The sequence below is a fragment of the Artemia sp. Qi Xiang Cuo genome, chromosome 3 (assembly GCF_049724085.1).
Source record: "Artemia sp. Qi Xiang Cuo chromosome 3, ASM4972408v1, whole genome shotgun sequence".
Lineage (NCBI taxonomy): Eukaryota > Metazoa > Arthropoda > Branchiopoda > Anostraca > Artemiidae > Artemia > Artemia sp. Qi Xiang Cuo.
Genome location: NC_142796.1, coordinates 56,901,368 through 56,925,559, shown reverse-complemented (window position 1 = coordinate 56,925,559; position 24,192 = coordinate 56,901,368). Strand labels below are relative to the sequence as shown.

General features: G+C 36.7%; 1 protein-coding gene across 1 annotated transcript in view; it reads left to right on the top strand.

Moving 5' to 3' along the window:
• Nucleotides 1-24,192, top strand: part of LOC148954319 (uncharacterized) — a 163,025-nt gene that overhangs the window by 18,298 nt on the left and 120,535 nt on the right. The window contains exons 4-5 of the mRNA XM_089086237.1: nucleotides 13,756-13,879; nucleotides 15,946-16,074. Of these exons, the coding sequence (XP_088942363.1) occupies nucleotides 13,756-13,879; nucleotides 15,946-16,074 (253 nt within the window). The remainder of the gene's footprint in view (nucleotides 1-13,755; nucleotides 13,880-15,945; nucleotides 16,075-24,192) is intronic.

The window sequence follows — 24,192 nt, the reverse complement described above, 5'->3', positions numbered from 1 at the left end:
AGTTATTTCTTTTAAGGACACCGGATATTTTCCTTCTAAACAATCAAAATTTACTTTAGGGAAATTTTCTCCACCGTTACGTGCAAGTTTGTCGAGATTTTTTATTATTGACTCATCTTTCAATGTTTTATGGGCTGCAGCTAAAAATCTATATTTAAAGCATTGCAGCCCTGTGTCAAATCTGAAACCCGGAACCCCTTTGGTAGCCGACAAATCTGGGTGGCATTTTATTTTTTTTACCCCGTCCTCCCCTTAAAATAAAGTTTTTTTAAATCTACTGAGATTCAGATCCATATTTTCAATGTATAAAATTGTGGACCCGCTTCTCCTCTCGTTAAATGTGTCCAAAGTTCATATTAATTTATTAACCCAATTGAAAAAGTTACCCTCAAATTCATTTAGACCAGGGTGAAAAGTTTGGTTGCCAGTTGAAAAATTAAAATAAAAAATGTCCCCAGATGTCCCCTTTTGTAAATAAACTTTTTGATTTACCAATGCTTTAATCCCCCCCTGACCCCCCATTTATGAATCTGAATCTCAATAAGTTCTCGAATTCAGTCGATGTAGGTATGAAGAATATTTACAGGGTGTGTTAAAATGACACCCCCGTCTGCCAGGTTTTCTTCGGGGGGATTAAAATCTATCTATGTGTTTGCAAGTGACCTAGAGCAGATTCCAACAAATTAAATTCACGTAGTTCCGGGGACGCGACGCTATTTTCATGTCCTGCACCTATTTGCATGGGACCCAATTCACTAATAGTAAAATCATCGTCAAAAATGTCCCCGGAAACATTAGATCCAACAATTTCCATAAGGCTATCTTTTTCTTCAGTTGTAAATTGAAAATCCGGGGGAATAGTAAACGACGTACCTTCACTAACATCATCCGGTGACAGTGGACAATTACGCATGATATTTTAAAATCCTGGGCCAGGGAAGGCAGTTGTTTTTGTAGCTTCCCCCTGAAATTAAAGTGAATGGATTGAGTTTTTTTCTTTGAGGAAAGTTTTATCACAACTATAGCACACTATTTATTTGTTTCTTAGTCGGATTTGTATTCATATTATTTATCAAACAAATGCTGTTTTTTTTCTTAATTGGATTCGTATTTATCAAACAAATGCATAATAAATTACAAATTTTTGCTTATAGCATTATTCTTAAAACAAGTGCATAATAAATTACAAATTTTGTTAATAGCACTCACGCACACGTTCACACACACACACATGTACACGCTCTCACACACACACACATGTACACGCTCACACACAGACACATACACACGCGCACACACACACATACGCACACACACATACGCACACGCACACACGCACAAGCACACAAGCACACGCTCACACGCACACACACACACGTTCACACACACACACACATACGTTCAAGCTCACACACACACACGCGCACACACACACACATACAAACGCGCACACACGCACACGCACACACGCAAACACGTTCACACACACACACACACACACACACGTACACGCTCACACGCATACACACACACACCTTCACACACACACGCACACACACACACACACACACACACGTACATGCTCAAAAACACACGCGCACACACACACATACGCACGCGTACACACGCGCACGCACACACGCAAAGACGTTCACACACACACACACACACACACTTACACACGTACATGCTCATACACAAAAGCATGCACACACACGCGCACACACATCGCAATGTTTGACTAATAGCAATAAAATACTGTAAAAAAAATCAACTCAATAATTGTCTTAATACCTCATTAAAAAAAACTGACTCTTTATCCAACAAATCTAGCCATCCATAAAAAATAGCGATCAGACTAGAAGCAGATTCCTTTTCCTACAATCCACCAGTTTACAAATCTAGTATTTGTAATAGAAGTAACTTAAAGTACATTAGCTAAAAAAATATACATTTTAAAATTCAGACTGCACTTGTGTGCCAGATGGTCCTGGCAAAGCATGATGGGAGATAAATGGGGCGGTGATATCTGTTTCTTGCATATATGTGGTGACGGTGGCGATGTCACTGGCTTGTACAGATGAGCCAGCGGGGTTCACCATCTTGTGAGCAGCCGCCTATTCTCTTTTCGGTTTTTGACCAGACTGTATTCGCATGGCCCTGGATGGCTCAGCTATCTCCAGTTGTTGCATTGGAGTAGCGCCATTAGCCTTAGATCTCTTTTAAGGGGGAGGCAGGCATTCTTCAAAATTATCCTTAAAAAGAAGAAAAAATTTAGTATGGAAAAACGATTCCCCTTTTTACAGAAGAAAAATGAGTACCCCCGCTGCATCAAATCCGATATAATGATTTAAAATATAGATCTAAAAATAGTCAGCCATAAGTATGATATAATTAAAAGCTAACCAAACACTAAACTTCAGTGTTGCGTGTCGGAATGACCACATTAGTTTTCTTGTCAAAGGGTATACATGTCTGCACAAAGAATCCCGCCTCCCCCTTACTTTTCATGCGAAGAAATAGTTTGTTTTTCACCTTACAACGAAGGTATTAGAATGGATACATCGCCCCTTCCCCGCCTTATATTTTTATAAAAGCCTCTTAATCATCTATGAAATCCATTTGCTTTCATCAAATACATTTGAAAATAGAATACTCGTTTAATTTGACCAAAAACAATCTCTTTTTCAAACTGTCTTGAATTACACAAACGCATATGGCATTAATAATTTCTGATAACACGCATGCAAAAGGTTTTTTATGAAACCGTTCCTTTTTGTAACAGGATTAAACACAGATGGTTTTATTTAGACCGGAAAAGAAAGCACATTTTAAATGTACGATGGGAAATGACATTTTTTGAGTGAAAGAATTATTTGTAATGAATGAATTAAACTCGTAAACAGAGGGGGGAGGGAAGATGAGGTTTACGTAATGGAAAAAAGAGTGTATTTTACGTTTTCTATCGACTATAATCATCATATTCTAGAGTTTGTATTGTTGGAGGGAGGGGGGGGGGATATGCCCTGAATTTGAATTTACTAGTGGGGTGACTATGTAAAATGATTTTATTTGGAAATAAATTAACTAACTCACATTATAAATCGATGTAGCCATAGCTTCAAAGTCAATAATATCAAATGCGCTATCCATGATATGTTAAAACCTTATGAAAATTTAATCGTAATGCATGAGCATTATATACAAAATTTCAAGGACGAATGAAAATCACTCCTTTTATTTCAATCCAATTACCAATCAAGTTATCGTATATGGAGTAACCTCCGCTGTCTCTAATTGGCCCTAAAAAAATAGGTTTTGCCTAAAAAACCAGTCTGGTTGTGTTATACGTACAATCTCGACTATACTCTCAAAACGTGTTTGACCACTTTCTAGGTTTGCCAGCTTTTTAAAATGTGCACGTGAAACTGTACTGCATATTCTTGTGAAATTCCTTGTGCAATTGAAATATATAGCAAAAACAAGTTTGGTTGTCTTATGGAATTTCGATTATACTCTCAAAACGTGTTTGACCACTTTATAGGTATAAAAGGTTCGATCACTTTTTGCAATGTGCACGTGAAACTGTAGTGTATACCATGTGAGGGAGTACACACTCTTTGAAAAGGTGTATACGTCCCGTAGAATTCAATATATACAATCTACTAAAATATATTCATGTGGTCCAGAATCTGAGATCTGGACCCTGGATCTATAAATCAAAACCGAACTTAACTAGTTGCTAAATACAAAGCAATGTTTTAAACGTCAAAATTTGAAATTTTGGCACATGTAAAAGGTCTTGAGTTGCAAAACAAGTCGTCTTGAACAAATGCTATTAAAAGTCAGCCTAACAAGACTTTACTTGTAACTTGGAAAGAAGTAAGAAAATGGGTAAACTTTTATGGATTTTGGTATTGAAAATAGAAATTTCTAGGAATTTTCCACCTACCTTTTAGGGATTGAGAAAATTTCAAATGGAAACTTCAATTTTTCCTACTATAATTCTACTTTTTTTTCAAACTTAAATAGTTTATTCCCACATTAGTGAAATGGAAGCAATGATGTAACCTGACAACACTAAACGAATCTATAAAGCTTTCCATAGTCTTACACCAGTTGTGACATTAGTAACTTTCAGTATAATATTACAATTATCTTAAAAACATAAGCGTAAAACTAAATGTTTTTTAATAACCGCGAAGTAATTGAACAGCATACAGAAATATTGGATTGATTTATCAAGCGGTATTTTGCTTTCACCAGCTATAATACCAATAGTGGGTAATATACAGTCTTAAATTGTAAGAAATATGCTTTCAGGGTTGCCACCGTCAGTAGGATTTTACTAGGTATAGTAAAAAAAATCTAGTAAATTTAGAGGATCTAGTAAATATCCCGAAATATAGTAAAAAGTCATGATTTGTCGTAGACGAAAATTTTGTTATTTTTTCTGAATTCACGGGAAAAAATTAGGGTCCATTCAGTACAAATTGTGAGTCTTAATGCGGTACTTATTATAGTCATTATTTCTTTCGTTCCTGACATATCTTGCTTATCCCGGTAATGAAGAACTTCCTTTTTCTCCAGCTTCATTTCGTGCTCCTTTAGAAGTGATAGCAATTTCACGCTTAACCTTGCCAGTTGGCTTTATTTGTATTGCATAAATGATACTAGACTCTCGTAACGAGCAATGCCTGTACTAGTCTTCTCAATAACATTTTAAAGACGTTGCTGGAAACAAACTTTTTCCATACCTTCCCAAGCTTTTCCTGACTCTCTGTAGTCTGTTCCGTTCAGGTGCCAGATCAGAGAGACAGGTTATTTAATTTGTCGGTCGTAAAAACTGAAAACCGGATTTGGCAAAATGTCTCGAGTGTTATGTCCTTAACAGGTGAACTGTACATTCTTCGCGGGTTTTTAATTGGAGATGATAGCATGTCAATCCCCAGTAAAGTGACTCAGGCCACCAAAAAGCGGAAACGTATCGACCCCTACAGTCATAATCTAGAGTTGATGGTTGCATCCATTTTGGACAGGACCATGAACTATTAACGCATTTTAAGTGCACCTTTTTTTAAGTGTGACTACATATTTTTCTTCTTACTTTTCAATTTGTATGATTTGCCTGACCTGAAGAATATTGACACAATATTATTTTTTTAAATTAATTATTGTATGTTATATAAGTCTTCTTTTTCTTGGCAACCCAAGTCCAATTTGAGGTGCACTTTTTATTTTACATATTTTTACAACTAAACCGGTAGCCGATTGCGTCATTTCCGTTTTGAAGTGACATAGATTATAATGGTTTTTGATTCCCTTGAATCCAGGCGAGAGAGAATCCAGATAAAATCAGTAAAAAAAAACTAAATTAATCGCTTGAAAATTTGCCAAAAATATTTGTGACCAGCTTATCCGTTATTTAAAGACCAGCCCAATTAGTGTTTTAAAAGTGGCAAATTGCCTCTTAAAAATGCAAAATTGAATGGTTTAGATTTCAAACCTAAAAACGAAAACTGGGGGACAAATTTCAAAAGCCGTCACTTTCAAACATATCTCAGATTCTGAGCACTCTATCCCCTGAATTGCTTCGTGATTATGAGTTGCACCTGTTTTTCTTCGTTGAATGTTTTTTAATTTGTCAATGTATCTGAATTTTATGACCTGAAGACCATTGATAAATTTAAAGCCGGGCTTCACCAGCAGGATTTCCAGAATTTAAGATTCCAGACTATTGTTTGACGTCTTGGATGCACCGCATCTGAAATATGAAGCCTATCCAGTAGTACTTCCAAATAATCCAAAAAAAAGGATTTTGGACTTATAGGTTTCCGGAATTTCAATCATACTATGAAAACGAAAAGAGGAAAGAAAAGAGGAAAAGAGAAAAAAAGAAGAAAAAAGGAAAAAAAGGTCAAATTTTTTTTTGAGCATTTACTAAAAACAGATACGATTTAGTAAATTTTTTCTCTCAGATTTAGTAAATTCTTCCAGGTCAAGGTGACAACCCTGTATGCTGTAGTATCATTTGAAATGAACATCAAATAAGACATAATATGAACTCTGGAAATCCGATTATTTCTCTCTATACAAGAGTTAATTTCAAGCTATGATACAAATTCTAAGGCTAGTCTATAGTCCAAATACTATCAAGATGGCTTTACTTGGAACTTGTCTACAAACTAATGATGACATGTCCTTTTCAGAACCAAAACGAGAGCCAATCATTGAACTGAGCCATTGTGCAGAAGTAATACCAAATTAAACGTAAAAAAAATAAAGCAACAATCCTAAAATGGATTGTTGATTTATTTTAAAAGGGATTGATCCTAAAAGGGATTGATAATATTTTGATTCTATAAAAAGTATCCCTAATTGGTTATCTTTTACTCTACCAAAACTCCTATATTATTTTGTGTTTTCAGTAAAGCCCTAGTTTTGTATAATCCTAAAACATAGGGAAACATAATTAGTTGGTTTATTTGTACTAGTTTTATTAATATATATTAAATAGGCTGTGAAATAATAATTTTTGTCCTTTTTAGGCTTCAACTTCGATCTTTACTTCCCTTGGAAAAATTTTGTTTTTTTAAATTAATCTTTGTTCGTTTTTTATTAAAGTTTAATGTAGAAAAACGCTGGCATGATCTTTTTTATTTATTCGGAATAATGTATGTTCGTTGTAAGCTTTAATGTCACTTCTTAGTTTCAGTTGAAAATTTATTTTTAATATAATTTCTAATTTTCACCGATCTAGGGGAGATAAGAGACCTCTGGAAAATACTGCAAACAACATTGACAGCTAAGAAAAACTTTCAGTCTATAGCATAAAGTTCCTTGTCCATACTTCACAAAACACTACATGTTTTTCAGGAGCGTTTGTTTTTCGATGAGCAAAAAGCTATTTCTACTCGGCCGGCTTGGCCTGAAAAAGCCATAATGAAGACAAGGCTTTATAAATCACCTGCTGACTAACAGAAACTAGAAGGCTACTGTAACAAAAGAAAGCTGTTTAAGGGCTCATTTAAAAGCTTATATTTATACTTAATCGCCTTTTATAAATTTGACTTGATAGAACATTCACACAAAGTGCACTTTCGGTTGTTTCCCCAACTTTTTTAAATGAAACAAGTGCCTTTTCCAATGAAATGACCAAGAAAAGGTGATTTCAAAACCTAGGCAAGAGCAAAAATTAAGAGGACAAGGACGTCCATTCCCCTCAATTACCACCGTTAGAACTAGCACACAGGCTTCATCGCAGAGTGAAGTTTAAAGGTTCAATTCAAAACTGTTGATCAATCAAGCTTAAAATTTGGTAGAATTTTAGTTAAAATTTTTTGGTTTAGTTAATTTGTTTTCGCAATAATCTTTTACAGTTAATATGACTAGGCGATTTATGGAACTTTCTAAGAGGGTCTGAAAAGGGGGTATATGTGAGGGGATCTTATAAACCTCCAGTTAAGGGCTTTGGACCATAATTATTGCAATGGTACCGTTTTATGCTTCCAAACTCTTCCACTTAAGAAGTGGTACCAAAAGTGCCGTTTTTAATTCTATATGGCACTTTTGGATGGTAGAATTGATAAAAAGCACGTAGATATGAGTAAAGGTTTAAAATATGCCTTCCCGGGATATGCCTTACAAAATGAGTGCATCACGCTTACAAGAATAGTGGATTATCTGAAAAACAATTATTAGAAGAGACAAATCATGATTGAAAAAAAAAATCCAAGCTGGAATCAAACGCATGATAATGAAATTCGAAGTCCAGTGCTGTATTAACAGAATCACGCCTCTAATATTGTAATATAATATAGTGATGATTGTAGGGCTTTAAGTGTGTAGCTTATTAGCGGGGACTCGAGGAGGAAGTTGCAGGAGATGTTCTTGCAAACCTCCAGTTAAGGGTTTTGGACCATATTTATTACAGTGATACCGTTTTATGCTTCCAAGATTTTCCACTTAAGAAGTGGCACCAAGAATTTTGTTTTCAGTGCTATTGCTCACTTACGAGTCGTAGAATTGATAAAAAGCCGGTAGATATGAGCAAGAGTTTTCAAATAAGCCATTAAACATCACTCTAAAAAGTTCTAGCAGCCCACTCGCCCTAGCTTTTCCACTTAAGACATGGGACCAAAAGTGCCGTTCTTAGCGCTATTTGAAACTTGCAGATGGTGGAATGTATAGGAAGAACGTAAATATGAGCAATATTTTTTTATATGAGCTATCAAAAATTTATCTAAGATGTTCTGGTAGCCCACTAGCCCCACCTCTCGAGAAACGACATAAAAAGTGCCTTTTTTCGTGCCATATGACATTTGCACACGGCGAAATTTATATAAACCATGTAAATATGAGTTAAAAAAGCTTTTGAATGAGCTCTTAAGCATCTCTCTAGGCTGTTCTAGTAACCCGCTAGGCCTGGAATAAAGAAGAAAAAAATGACTGTTTTAACATTTTTCAACTTTTACTTACTATGCGCTGTGGTTCGCTCTTTACTAGGTTGTAGCTAGTGCCTGAACCATGACAAAGAGTTCATTACAAATTCTCCTCAGAAACTAGTCAACATTAAAATCTGTGAAATCTAATAGATGGTAGAATTTTTACAACCCAAGTAAATATAAGCAATAGCTTATAATTGAGCCATTAAACATCTATATACGACGGTGTGGTAGCCTGCTTATGTTCAAGTAGCTTACTGATGAGCAGATGATTTATGAAACTTACTAAGGGGGCTGGGAGGGGACAGTACGGGAGGGGTTCTTGTGAACCTCCAGTTAAGGGTTCTGAAACATAGCTACTACAATGATACCTGTTTTGTACTTCAGAGCTTTTCCACTTAAGAAGTGGCACCATAAGTTTTGTTTTCACTGCTATATTGCACTTACGAATGTAAAATTGATAAAAAAAAATCATGTATATGAGAGTAATAGCTTTCAAATGAGTTATTAAAAATCACTTTTATAAATTTTGCTAGCCTAATAGCCCCAGCTTTTCCACTTGAGACACAATACCAAAAGTGTCGTTTTTAGTACTATTTGGAACTTGCTGAAGGTGTAATTTATACAAAAGATGTGGATATGTGCAACATCTTTTATATGAGTTACAAAAGATCTGTCAACGATGTTCTGGTAGCCTGCTAGTGCCGCCCCTTGAGAAATAGTGGCATTTTAGTGCCATATGGCACTTTCAAATGGCAGAATTTATAAAAAGCAAGTAGATATGAGAAATAGCTTTTGAATGAGCCACTAAGCATCTCTCTATGGTGTTCTGGTAACCCCGCTAGGCCTGTTGAAAAAAAAAGAAAAAAAAACAACAAAAAAACGGGAGACAGATCAGTGCTACCGATGCAAAAAAGTGATTTTCCTTGTCTTTCTTGAAGGGGGGCTTTAACTCCCCATTACAAGGTTTTCGATCTTGTTGATTCTAATCGTATACTTTTAATTTTGATCTGACGCTATTTTCGAGGGGTTTGAGGCTTTTTTTCGAAATCACAATAAATATCTTTTCGCAATTAACTTTTACTTTTAAGACGAACTGAAATAATAGTTAAAATTCCTAAGTCAGTGTTAGATGGGAATTTTTCTTCAGGCAGTTTTTTTCAAAGCGCGTTTTTTAACTTTTGGTGACTATGGGCTGTGGTTCGCTATTTACTAGGTTGCAGCTACCGCTGGAACCATGATACCTTGCCGGGACATGCTTAAACAAGTGAGCCTAGAAAACTCCTGAAAAAAAAAACAACAACAACAACGGATACCGATACCGATATTCACGATACAATTAATGCGACACCAATGTGCCAGATACCGATACGCGCGATATCGATACACCCGATACCACATACAGCCCGTCCTCAGGGACTATGGAGGGTCATATCATTATCAGAACTATATATATTGGACCTTTGAACTATTTTAAAGAAAATGGCTATCTCAAAATTTTATAGGACTAGTTTTGGGGAGGAGGCCTGTAGGGAGGGGTAGGGCTATTTGCCCTCCAATCTTTTCGGTCACTTAGAAGCGGCACTTAAAAATTTAATTCCCTTTCGAATGAGCCATTACACAGCTCTCTATTGTGCTCTGGCCACTCCCTAGCCCTGCTAGAAAAAAAAAAGAAAAAAGGGAGACAGATCAGTGCTACCCATGCAAAAAAGTCATTTTCCTTGGTGTTCAAGGTGGGGGCTGTAATTATCCTACAAGAAGTTTTGGACCATGTTGATTCCAATGGTGCATTTTATATTTCCATCTGACGCCATGTTCAAGGGGTTTCAGGCTCTTTTTCGAAATCACCATAAATTTCTTTTCACAATAAACTTTTACTTCTAAGATTAACCGAAACAATAGTTACCATTCCTGATTCAGTGTCAAATGGCAATTTTTTCTCACCAGATAGTTTTTTTTTGAAAAAACGTTTTAAACTTTTGATTACTATGGGATGTGGTTTGCTCTTTACTAGGTTACAGCTGCCACTGCAACCATGATTAACAAATATTCAGGGGTTTTCACTCTGGGAACTATATTTAAACTTTAGATTTTTGGCATTTAGGCGGAAAAAAGGTACCTAGGTTAGGTTAGGTATTTAATATATGCAATGCTTTATCCCCACGCTCCTAATGTGCAAATATATAGTCGAAATTTGTTTCTAAACTATTATATTTTTATCCCATTTTGTTTTATTCTAGGATTAGTCAATCTTCACTCCTCGCGTGTTTTACAGACAATAGAACAGTACCAAATGAACACCCTTGTAATAGTCTATGATGCTGTACGATCACCCCTTGGAAAAGAAAGCAATAACAATAGCCATGACACCCGTACTATTATGTGACTTTCCTTGGTTTCAAAAATGGAGGACGGTAAACCTTCAATAAAGGATTGTATATCATGATAAATTGATTGGCTTTCTCAGAAATTTGCCTTTCATCGTATTTTGTCCTTGATTGATGTTTTGTGGCAGAAAAGGACAGATAAGAGCCCTTTTTTACGGCGCAATCTATATTGTCCCTTAAAAGTGGCACTATATATTTTTCTTTCTATCCAATAGTAATTCTCATGAAGTTCTACTGTCACTGTCACGTCAGTACTACCCATGTAAAATGTGATTCCCTTTGCTCTTCAAGTTGGTTGACTGTAAGCCTCTAGTTTAGCGTTTTCGACACTGGCTATTTCTATGGTGAACGTAATATTTTTATTTGACGTATTTTTTTGAGGTTATCGGGCTCTTTTTAGGAATTCTCAAAAAACTCTCGTAAAATTATTATTCATTTGAACTAAAAGAAAATTACTATTTCCAACTGAGCGTTAGCGGAAAAGTATTCCCATTCAGTAATTTTTGCAAAACCCGGGTCTATTATTTTGACTGGTCTTGCACGCTCATTGCAATTTACTAGATTGCAGCTGCAACTGCAACCATGAATATAGCTGTATTTGTGAGCAATTTAGAGCCACCATCGATGTTCAATTTATTAGAACCGCTTTGAACTAAGCTTAGATGGATTCCGAAGCTCAGATTATCCATCAGATAGGGCTGATGGATAAATTACAAGGATCAATCACTCATTGAATTATAGGCAGTGTACTACCTCTACCTAAGTAAAGAACGATATGGTCACAATGTGTTTTTGGTTTCTCCATACCTGGGCACTTCGTATTGAAAGATTCGACGTTGAAGCTTCAAAATGGCCTCATTGGAGTTGAAATGGGAGTGGCTAGTGTCCTTTTTAATAGTCAAAATTGATTGGAGGGAAAATAGCCCCCCCCCCACCCCCATCATTCCCCCCAACACATCCAATCAAAATTTGAGATAGTCATTTTGTTCAGTGTAGTTGATTTCCAGATAGAAAATATGTTTTTTAGGAGGACACTCCCCCACAACCCTCAGGGCAAGGGTTTTAAATTATGCTCTGGGGGCAAGTAAGGTTTTTATAGAAGACGTTGTCATAAAAACTTCAAAACAGGCTCGTTCGATTGGAAATTCAAGGGGATAGTACCCTTTTTAATAGTCGAAAGTGATTGGAGGGCAACTAGCCCCCCCCCAACGCCCATCATTCCCCCAAATACATCCAATCAAAATTTTGAGATAGCCATTTTGTTCAGCGTAGTTGATTTCCAGATATAGATTATGTTTTTGAGGAGAACACTCCTCCTAAGCCCTCAGGGCAAGGGTTTTAAGTTATGCCCTGGGGGCATATAAGTTTTTATAGAAGGCGTTGTCGTAGAAACTTCAAAACAGGCTCGTTCGATTGGAAATTCAAAGGGCTAGTACCATTTTTAATAGTCGAAAGTGATTGGAGGGCAACTAGCCCCCCCCCCTTCCCAACGCCCATCATTCCCCCAAACACATCCAATCAAAATTGTGAGGTAGCCATTTTGTTCAGCGGAGTTGATTTACAGATAGAAAATATTTTTTTGAGGAGGACACTCCCCCACAACCCTAGTAGTGATAGGTCAATTAAAGAGCAGGGGGTGGTAGGAAATTACTTTGTCAATTAAAGAGACGGGGGTGGTAGGACATTAGGCTACTGTGTCAATTAAAGAGAGAGGGGTAATAGGACATTACTGTGTCAATTAAAGAGACCGGGGTGATACGACATTACAGTGTCAATTAAAGGTAGCAGACAGTACCCTTTTTCATATTAATATATACAGGCGGGCAGTACTCATACCATTCAATGGGATAGTCATTCCAACAGGGCATTAACATGTATCATAAAAAAATAACCACGCCTAAAAAAAGTCATGTCTTTGCTTGTTTTTTTATGTTGTAATTAGAATCATATTGCCTTGAAAATTCATGTTGTTCACGACAGTGATTTTGTTATTAAATTCCATGTTTCTGATAGAGTCATGGTAAGGGTAAACGAGCTTGGTTGTTACGAGATTCTATGGCAATCCGTTAGGCGTGTTTTTTTTATGGCATATCATGCATACATCGATGGATGTTTTGATGGTATGGTTGAATGAAGCTAATGGCTATGAAATTCTGTCTGTTAAGCAATAATTTAGGTGTTTTTTTTTATGTTTGGCCTTGAGCAAGGGTATAAAAACTCTGACATTGATTTATTTTCTCAGTTCAAAATTGGCATTTGAAATACAACCATGCATTCTAACAAAAGGAATATTGATGAAGGCTACACGCAAGAAGTAAGTTATTCATTTATATTCTTAGTTGGTAAAGAAATTAATTCTAATATAATTTATTGGGTGGTTTATACAGTCACCATTATAATTAACGAATTGTTAAATATTTTTGAACCTGGATCTTCAGAGGTCAGTAAAGAGCAATATCAAAACAAAAAAAGTACGTAAACACTGCATTTAAATGGCTTGCGAGCTTAGTACATGAGGTGTATCATACCTATTTTTTATTCTGGCCCAAAGTTCACCACCCCCCACTATTCTACAACAATTCACCCCCGCCCCTCTACAACCCCCCTCCAACCCCCCTACTCCCACTCTCAAAACCCCCTCTCCTCCCACCCTCCACCCCCTCCAAACAACCCCCCCCCAACTTTTTTTTCAGTTTTTTTTGTTTTTTTTTCAACTTTTTTTACATCTCTTAGAATGTCATGAAACATACTTAAAACACAAAAAAATCACATTTAATATTTTCCAACTTCAAAATGGGAATGATAAAGATAAGTTAAACAATCATATGAAACATTGCAAGCGTCACGGATGTCAATCTGTGCAAACGGTTAGCGCTGACAGGGCCATCTTGTAATTTAAGAACTTTCAAAATTCACTCCAACAGAGTGACAAGGTGGCCTTAGACTGCGAAGTCGCTCTCATTGATGTGTATGAACCATTGAATTCAAAGCTTGTTGAAAAAAATGAGGTCATTGCAGTCTGTTATGCTCACGCAAAAAGAGACTCGAGTAATTCCATGCAATTGGTAGAGGTAGTTGAGAGATTGGGTGGTGAGGATTGTATGCTCTCAGCCGTGACAGCACTCATTAAAACAGCAAATAAATCGATATCACGGCTGCGAAATACATCCTATCCAATGACTCTATCACCAGAGGACGAGTTGGCCATTAAAACTAAAAAAAATAAGTTGGGTTTATAAGGGGGAATTTGTTGAGGGTAATAGGAAAGAGGGAAAGAGGAAAGGAGGTAAGGGGAAAGGGGGTACAGGGATGGTCCACGACCACGATCATTTGGGCAACCCGATTGTATCGGGATTGAGTAATTTCCATGGAGTGGCCCATCAATCATGTAATTTAAACGTTAATCAACAATTGTTTCAACAATTTTTTCTACCTGTTTATATACACAATTCCAGCTAGGACCTGAAATTTATTTTACCGGCGTTGGCACGATTGCAACGAGGTGGAGTTGTAGATGGCATATGGGTAGATGGTTCTTTTTCTTGTAATATAAACCCAAATCGTCTGAAAAGCTGCTGCTCTTAGAATTCAAATGGCAAATAATAGATAACGATAAATTCTGCATGAATAAGATTCGTTTTTTAGACTCCTTTAGCGTCTTCTCCAAATCCCTAAGACAACTAATCGAAGTTTAGAAAAGTGACGATTTTAATAGTTTCGCCCTCCTTAAGCAACATCTCCTTGAACATCACTTTCTAGACGGTGAAATGTATTATTTATTAACGTGTAAGGGCATATACCCATATGATTACTACAACTCCACCGCGAGGCTTTCTGAGGAACAATTGCCGTCTATCGCCTCGTTCTATGATTCACTTTACGATCGTCAATGTACCACTGTCAACTATGAATTTGCCAAGAGGGTTTGGGCTAAGAGAGGTTGTAAACATGGGTGGGAATATTGCAGATTGTATCTGGCAAGTGATGTACTGACGTTGCTGGATATTGTGTGTAAGGAGACGGATAAAATATATGGGGAATTTGGGCTGGATTTAGGTTATTATTTTTCCACTCCTCATTTGGTGATGGATCTAATTCTTAAAATCAGTAAAGAGGAAATAGGCTTGATCACCGACGTGGATCAGCATCTATTCGTATAGAGATCAATGAGGGGGGGAGGGGGTATGTTTTTCATGGAGATCGTATTCTTGAAACTGATCCGACTGGAAAAGACACCGGTGTAAAGTTGGATGCAGTTTTCTTAGATATGAACTCCCTCTATCCGTCGGCAATGTCTCACTACTATTTGCCGTGTGGAAATTATAAATGGCTTAACGATCCTAGTGCTTCAGATTTCCACAACATTGCCAATGTTGAGGAGAATGGACCGCAAGGATGGTTTTTTGAAATCGATCGTGAAATACCCGTGGAGCATCATGACTCGGTTAAAGAATTTTGTTTTCCCGTGCATAAATAGAGTGGTGACTAGGGACTCTTTGAGTAAATACATTATTTCTAAGGTAGAGGATGGTGGTGTGTACTGGACACCTTCAAAACAAAAACTTATCGCTGACCTTCATCCGAAAGAGAATATCTTTGCACATCACGTTCTTTTGCGCTGGATGGTAGCCAACGGTTTCAACGTCACAAGGATACAGAGAGCCCTCCAATTTGACCAGAAACCCTATTTGAAAACTTTTATTGACACTTTTGTCGGTAAACGTTCCGAAGCGAAAACAAAGGTTGAAAAGGAAATCTTTAAACTCATTTTGAACTCAGCCTTCGGTAAAATGTGCGAGAGTGTACGTAATCGAAGTCGTTGTGACGTTGTGACTGACCCAAAATAATGTGCTCAAATCGTTGCCGATCCAAACTTCACATCATTCACCATCATAGACTTGAATATGGTCCTCTTGAATAGAAAAAAAGAATCGTAATTGTAAATAAAAATTTTACAGGTGGCAGCGCAATAACCGAAATATCAAAAAAACTCACTTTGTCATTCTATTACGATGTATGTAGGCGCCAATGGCCGGGGGAGGGAGAAGTTCAAGTATATAATGGGGATACCGATTCACTTTTGCTAAAAGTTAGACCCGCGAATTTATTCGAAGATTTGGAAAAATGCGTGCTCAATAGCGCCGAAATAGACTTTATCAATCTAGACGATCCCATTTCCCTAGAGCTGGAGAGACTCCAGGACCCAAATCAGTTTCTAATGTTGAAATCTGAGGACGAGGACGGTTTGATTTTCAATGGTGTGCTTGCAGGTCCGAAGGTGTACTGTGTACAAACACACAACGAGGTAATTTTAGTTGATAAGATAGCCACGTGTCCCGTGTCGGATAAAGTCTTTGTACGTGCGGATGGTGTGACGGTGCTACCCCACGGACATTATCTAACTTCTGACCGAAGTGTATGTCCAGATTATAGACATCGCTTCGGTCGGGAAAAAATTCATTAGTAAATGGTTGGGTGCTGGGATTCTTTTTTAGCATAGATTTTTTTTCAACTCAGCACTGTTCCCCCCCCCCACTTAGCAGTAGTTTTTTTTCCCAACTCAGCAGTTTTTTTTATAGCAAGGTAGAGTCATGTTTTTTTGTAAATAAAAATGTGTTCAAATTGTTTTTGGCCCCGCGCCGGCTCGGGGGGGGGGGAGGAGTGGGGACCGGCCTTCGGCCGTCCACCACCAGCGGCCGCCACACCCTTCCGGGGGTTGGGGAGCCCTTTTAATTGTGATAAGTGCTTTTTTTAGTGTCCTGTTTTGAGTTTATTACGTGATAGTGTCTTTTTCATGTTTTTTTTATGTGTGCGTGTATGTATTAATAAAATATTTAGTATTTTTTGTAGTGATGTTTTTATTCTGTAAATAAAAAATATGCATACCACATAAAAATGTTTTCTTGTTCTCGAATCTGATTAGGGAAATTACTATTATTATTTATTCAAGGGAATGATGCAATCTACAGTCAGTTGTGTTTTGACATCGATGTAATTGGGGACTATGTATCAACTTAAAACTCCATTTAAATCGTTTCTTTGTGGACCATCAATGTCCGGCAAAACGACACTTTTAACAAAAATAATTCATAATCGTGATAAAGTTTTTAAAAAATCCAACAAAAATTTACTATTGCTACAGTGTTTGGCAAGAATCTTATGATAGAGTAAAAACTATTGCTCCGGACACGAAATTCATACATGGACTTGACATTTTCAATAGTATTGAATCAAACTCCTGGTTGATTATTGACGATCTGGCTGAGTCCATGGAAGAAATGTCTCAGGAGATGATACAATTGTTCACTGTCCGATCTCATCATCAACGGATCTCCATAACCCTAGTCCTACACAATCTATTTCAGCAGAGCAAGTGTATGAGAACACTTGCATTGAATTGCACCTACTATATTATCTACAGGGTTGTTCGTGATTCCAGTTCCCTCATAACATTAAACAGACAGGTGTATCCGGGTGAACCAAAATTCCTACTCTCGGCCTACAATCAGGCTACAAACAAACCCTAAGGATATATTCTATTGGACCTGAATCAGAACACACCCGAGGATCTGCGTGTAGTCACCGATATTTTTGACAATGAAATTACTGTATATCTGCCGGTGAACAGTAAAAAAGGTCGTTAGTTGCAATCATGACACTGAAGAAACTACATGAACATCGAAATCTATTCACCGTCCTAGGTAATTCAAAACCACGACTTAGGAAGGCCATACTCAAACATGGTGTCGACAGAGAATTCATTAATCTCCTATCTTAGCTTTGTTTAAATTAACTGAACGCAATGCTCAACTTCCGGAAAGTGTTAAGCAACATACAAAGCAACATCTTTCCCTTGTACGCTCCCTAGCATCAACAGCAAGCAAAAATAAAGGAAACAATTTTAAAAGAAGACGACTTCTTCAAGCGGGTGGTAACTTTTTTACACTTTTACTGCCAATCATTGCAGGACTTATAAACAGTTTTCCTTAGAGCGAGAATGGCCAAACCCTATAAATTGACTCCAATTAAACTCGCACTTTTGCCAAAGGAACATTTCGAGGACAATCTCAATAAATTCATTAACAATGAGACAATTGCCGACGATAAAAATTTAATTCTTCTTCAAAATGCACTTCGTCGAGTTGACAAACATAAACCCTATCGTGAGAGACCACTCAAAGTAAATGTCATTGATCACAATAAGAAAATGGCTCCATCATCATCATCATGATCAACAACAACAATAATACCGAAAGAACAAGATTTGTCTAAAGTTTCGACAAGTGTTGCAGATCTAATGCCATATTCCTATCGTGAACAGTGTGAAAGACTGTTGACTTATCTCACTGACAGTGAACATGCTCAAATTGATGCTAATGGGAATCAAGTTATAATCCATGGCAAGACCTATATTCTACTTGATTTATTATCAGATTTGGTCACAAATCGTAAAAGACTTGTATCATTTTACAATCATCTGCATAAATTTTTTAAACTCATCAAACTTTCCCAAAAGTCTTATTGCCAATAAACATATTTTAAAACGATTAAAGGAATTTCGTCAAATATCAAAAGATGTTTTTAAATCATTTTCGGAAAATACTAGCACGCCAAGTGGAAATGATTTGACAAGAGCTATGACTGGGGCAGTCAAGAGAAGACGTCTTAAAATCACTGCATCCCCCTCACCATCACCTGTTATTATGGAAATGGGCAGTGGACACTTCACTACGTGTGTACGTTCAAAATGGTTGAAGCATTGAAACATGTTTATGAGAATATTGGTGCAGTGGGAAGTTTAAGTTCACCCACCACACTTGCTCAAGTCACTGGACTTGGAAAGAATCGGGCGGCAGAATATCTACAGAATAAATCAAGTTAGACTCTACATCGTAATCGTAGAGTTCGTGGTAATCACTATCAAAAAACTAAGGCCTTTTTCCCATTACAAATACTACAAGCAGATATTTTGACTCTGGATGAGATTCAACGGCGTCACAATCATCCATACAAGTACATTCTACTTGCAATCAGTGTTTTTAGTCGCTATGCATATGCCGTTCCACTGCGGTCAAAGAGCGGCGAAGAAGTATCTAAAGCTCTTGAAATCACCCTTGAACAGGATTGCTATAAAAAGATTCAAACGGATCGGGGTAGTGAATTTGTTAATCCTCATGTAAAGAAGGTTCTACTGAAATATAATACAATCCTCTATCATAGTCATAGTCCAATAAAGGCAGCATTGGCCGAACGGGTGATAAGAACTATTCGACTTTTAATTTCTAGATACTGCACTTTGAAAAATACTGCTGCTTTTATTCATGATTTGGATAAAATCATGTTGATTTATAATCAAAGCCCCCATCGATCCTTGCCCGACTCAACCCCAACAGAAGTTCGTCATGATGTCAATACATTTGACATTTTTCTTGAACAATATTTCAATGGTGGTGGTGGTAATGAGGAGAAAAAGAAGAAATCCAATGTTGGTGATACTGTTCGAATCAATCGAAATACTAATGTTTTTGTAAAGGATAATTACTTATGGTCCACTGAACTTTTTAAAGTCTCCAAACTCTTGGACACTACAACCATAGCGTATCGTCTACGTGACATGAAAGATGATGAGATTCTTGGCGGTTTTTATGATTATGAATTACAAAAATTTAAGAACACCGGAATCTATCAGAATGAAAAGATATTAACGACTCGTACTCACAGGGGCACGAAACAGTTGCTTGTTTTTTGGCTAGGATACAACTCTGATTTTGATTCTTGGATCAGTTTTGAAGATATTGACAATGCCCAATGATTTTTATGCAACGTTTATGTCCAAAATCTCCGACCCTCTCTACAATGATTTGAATAAAACTAGTGATTTTTGGACGAAACTCTCCCCCACCATCATATTCCATGATGGAAAGTATGAAGTGGCTCTTGTCTATTGTATTCTCACAAATACCTATGATATTCTGATAAAGGACCATGTGTATGGGATAAAAGTTATACCATTCGATTGGTCACTCTTTGTCAAGTATGAATGGGTTGAAACTCTTAAATCTAGTGAATATCCCCATGTTACATTGAGATATAAAGAATATGGTACTATGACGGATTTGTGTCGTACAATCAATATAAAAATCTCATATCGTAGGAATGGTACATTCCATTCTAATTATTCAATTGAACACGATAGGATTTACATTACCTCACCTGTTGACACTGAAATGATTCATCTCAATGATAATCTGAGAGATTTTCTTGGCTTTAAACAGAATATGATAAATGGGAAAAACGGAGGCACTGTCAGTGGGATGGATCAAGTTATTTTTGCTGATTATCTTCCTGGTTCCGCCTCGGACTCTTGCATGTTTCTTTATGTGTTCTTTACGGAAAAATTGAGTGTTAGCAATTCATATTTCTCTCCCATACGTTTTTTTGAACGAAAAACAACCCATGAACATGTTCATCCCTATAAGGTAAAGCATCTTCATTATGTTCTTGTAAACACTTCATATTTGGAACTCTGTCAGTTAACACTTAGAAGTGAATTAGGTGACCCTCTAGCAATAACAAAAGGCTTGGCCGTGATTACATATCATTTTCGACCCATTCGGCAACAACAAAATGGCTAATAGAAAAAATATATTTGTATGCCCTGATATTGATTGCTGTGTTACTGCTCTCCAGCCACGACAACTGGGTCATGGAATGGACTATTATAAAGGCCGTTCGTCAATGTCGGGCTACGGTCTTGGCAGTTGGTGTTGGTTTGCTAAGCTGTTTGGCTCTGCAATACCGCCGGCTAAAAAATAAATTGCGCGGGTTGCTGCAGATTTTGCATCCTCTACGCTACACGATTGGGGGAAAGATAAAGATTTTTAAAGAAAGTATTTCAAAAAATGTCAGGTCCAGCGCATGATCCCTTGGCGAGCGATTGAAATCAAGAAAAAGTGGAAAAGGTTTTAAAAGGAGGAGAAACATCTCATCACTCATCAGTCTCTACTCAGGTCAGAAGCAAAAGACATCATCATCACTCTTGTCAAAGAAAAGTAAGAATAAGAAAAAGAAACCAAGAAGAAAAATTGTTAGATCGAAAAGGGATTTCTTTTCCTAGATGGCATATCTACCCCACAAGGAGTCTCATCCCACTGTCACCACATCTCTAAATCTTTTCAATGCAGAAAGTTTGGATGTCAGTGTCAAACACGGGTACTATGAACAATTCTATCCACAGCAACCCCTCTCTGAAAACATACATTTTCAAATTTATTCCAATGAAGACTACTTCATAGATTTATCATCCACATTTATTGATTTAAAAGTTGTGGTGAGGAAAAAGTTTGACAATTCACCTCCCTCCAACGTCGATGGACTATCCTATGAAAATGGTATACTGCACAATTTATTTAAACAAATATGTGTCTACATAAATTAAACACTGATGAGCACTAGCAACAATCTATCAAACTGTGCTAGTTACATACAATTTATGTTGATGACTCCAATGGCCTATATGAAATTGAGAGGTCTGCCAATGGGCTATGACTATAGATCAAATGTTGATACTGACGGTGAACTCACTTGGGCAGTGACCAAGGAGTATCATTTAGTTGGCAGACTCAATCATGAAATATTTAATATATCCCAATGGATGCCCCCCAATGTTAAAATTGATATAAATTTAACGCTCGCTCCATCCTATTTCATTTCTAGAAAAATTCTTGATCCAGCATCCTATGCAAATGTCAATCTCACCTGAGCAATACTTCATGTACAAAACAGCCGGTTATGATCTCTGTCACTTTGGCAATTGAAAAATTAAGAGCCTCTGGGAATAATATCAAACTGCTCGTTCCTCACACAATCGCCAATCAACGTCATGTTACCACTGATTCAAGTGCACACACCGATTTTTCATTTATGAATGATAAATTTTCTTCGAACCTTGTTTTAGCTTTTGTAAAACGGACCAGGAACATAGAACCACGGAAAAGTTCGCCACATGAATTTGAATTATTTGGACTTTCCTCTCTTGCATGTAAAGTAAATGGAATTCCTCTCTGCAATTTGTCCTTTGATGAATCCTTTAGAACCCTATATGAATTGACAATGCAATCCCTAGATCAAGATTTTCAACTATATGAAAATGGTATAACTGATTCAATGTTCGCAAAAAGTCATGGTATCATTGTTTTGGACTTGTCTGGTACTCAAGATATGAGTATTGTCCGAACGGGTACTGTACGTTTAGAGTGTACCTTTGACAAAACGTTGAGAGAGAGTGTAACATTAATCTCACTCAATCAATTTGAAACCTATTAGGAAATTACCCCTGACGGTATTGTTCTTTTAGACTTGGCACAATGAACACCAATCAAATAATCAATGTATTTACCATGGATCCTTTTATGTCCAAATACAAATCCTATTGTATACCCTCAGATTTGCTTTAATATATTCATACTGCTAACAATACCATTATCATTGTTAATAGTAGTTCATCGACTGTGCAGACGGGTCATTGGCTATGCATCTTTCAAACAGTGAAGAATATAAACTTTTTAATCCTCTTGCTCTACCCTATGGATTTTACACACCTCACATCGAAAACTACCTTGAAGGAAGTGGTAAAATAATTATTCAAAATCGAATGCGAATGCAAGATTTATCAACCAAAAGCTTTGGTTTTCATACATTACTTTATTTCATTTTTCAATGTCATGACTATACTTTCAGTGAATTTCCCAACATTTATGTACACAGTCCACGTTTGAATGACTTTCTAGCAGAAAATACCCTCTCAGACCTGTATAATATTGATTTCAGTGCCCTAGGAATAAAGTGTTTTAAAAATGTATGCGAATTTGTTTATTAATAAAATATATATGCCCTATAAAAAAGTCTTTTGTCTTCATTTGTTTAGATTTCTTCTTCTTCTTCTTCATAGTCATTTAGATTGTCATCATCATAGTCGTCGTCGACCACGATTATTTGTGGCAGATCACTGGGACTTAACTTGTACTGATCCTGTTGTGCCCATTAGGGTTCATATTTTGCACAATATATTGTAACTTTATTTATATTAAACCTTCTTGTGAAGTCAATGATACTATTACGATTCATATTGAAAATTTGCCTGTTTCCATCTGATTATTTGAAGTAATGTCGCAAACAATATTCTCATATGAAGAATCACTTTCTGTCACAGCCAAATAAAAATCACTAGGTTTACAATCATTACTAGCATTGTCCTCACAACGATGACGCAGGAACCATACTCTCTTCATGTTTTTACAATTGAAACGTGCTCCAAATTCTTCTTCCCAATAAAATTTAAAGCAGCGACGATACCAATCCCGTAGAAATAAACTGAAGTCACGTTTAGGGCTTTTTCCAATCATACCAGGGTAAGTATTTTCCCACTGGTCATGCTTATCATAATGACAATTGGAGAATAGATACCCATTAGGATGAGAGTCACAAGTCTCTTCAAGACAGGTATTACAGTCCTTAATTTGTACAGCATATCCCTTATGTAATTTACACGGAGTGCATAGTCTACACTTTTCATTATAGTGATCAACTGTAATACAGTTCTCACATGTTGACCAGCTGCCCACTGTATATAAACATAGTGAACATGTATGATTCATTTTTTCGATGTTGTCCGTCTGACTTCCAAAAAGAAACTGACTCAAAATCAATAAAAAAAAACATTGTCTTCTAGGAGGAGGAGTAATCGAGTATCGTCACAAAAAATTATTTCCTACTGTTTTAAAGAATGAATTTCTAGGTAGTGGTTAAAAGCAGAATCACAATGTCATTTTGCTTCGTTTCAATTAATATATCAATAAATTGGGTAAATGCATTTGATTCACAATGCATAAACTTCATACAATAATCCAGGGATGGAGAATCAGTTCCCTTTATGCTGTTAAGCATTTCTAGAGAAAATATTTTTTGTTGAAGAGATAATTCCAAAAAGTCATCATCTAACACTAAACATTTTTCCAATTTGACTAGATTCTGTAAGATCTTCTGTTTCTCAAATCCAATCATTCTTGATACTCCCACTACCAACTATAGACTAAAATAACAATTGCACGTTTCTACTTTGTGCACAATCTCGATACCTCTTGGTCATCCCCCCACTATAGAGAGAGAGAGAGAAAGTGGAGTAAACGATTTTCTAGAGTGTCTAATCAAAAAAAGCATTATAAAAAAAAACATTTTTATTGACAGAAATGTAATAAAAGAATATATTTTCACTCTCTCTGCGTTAGGTGATTCAATCAATTTTCCTCAATGTGCTTCCTAATAGCATTCAATCCATGCTGTAGTTGTGATAAATACATTAT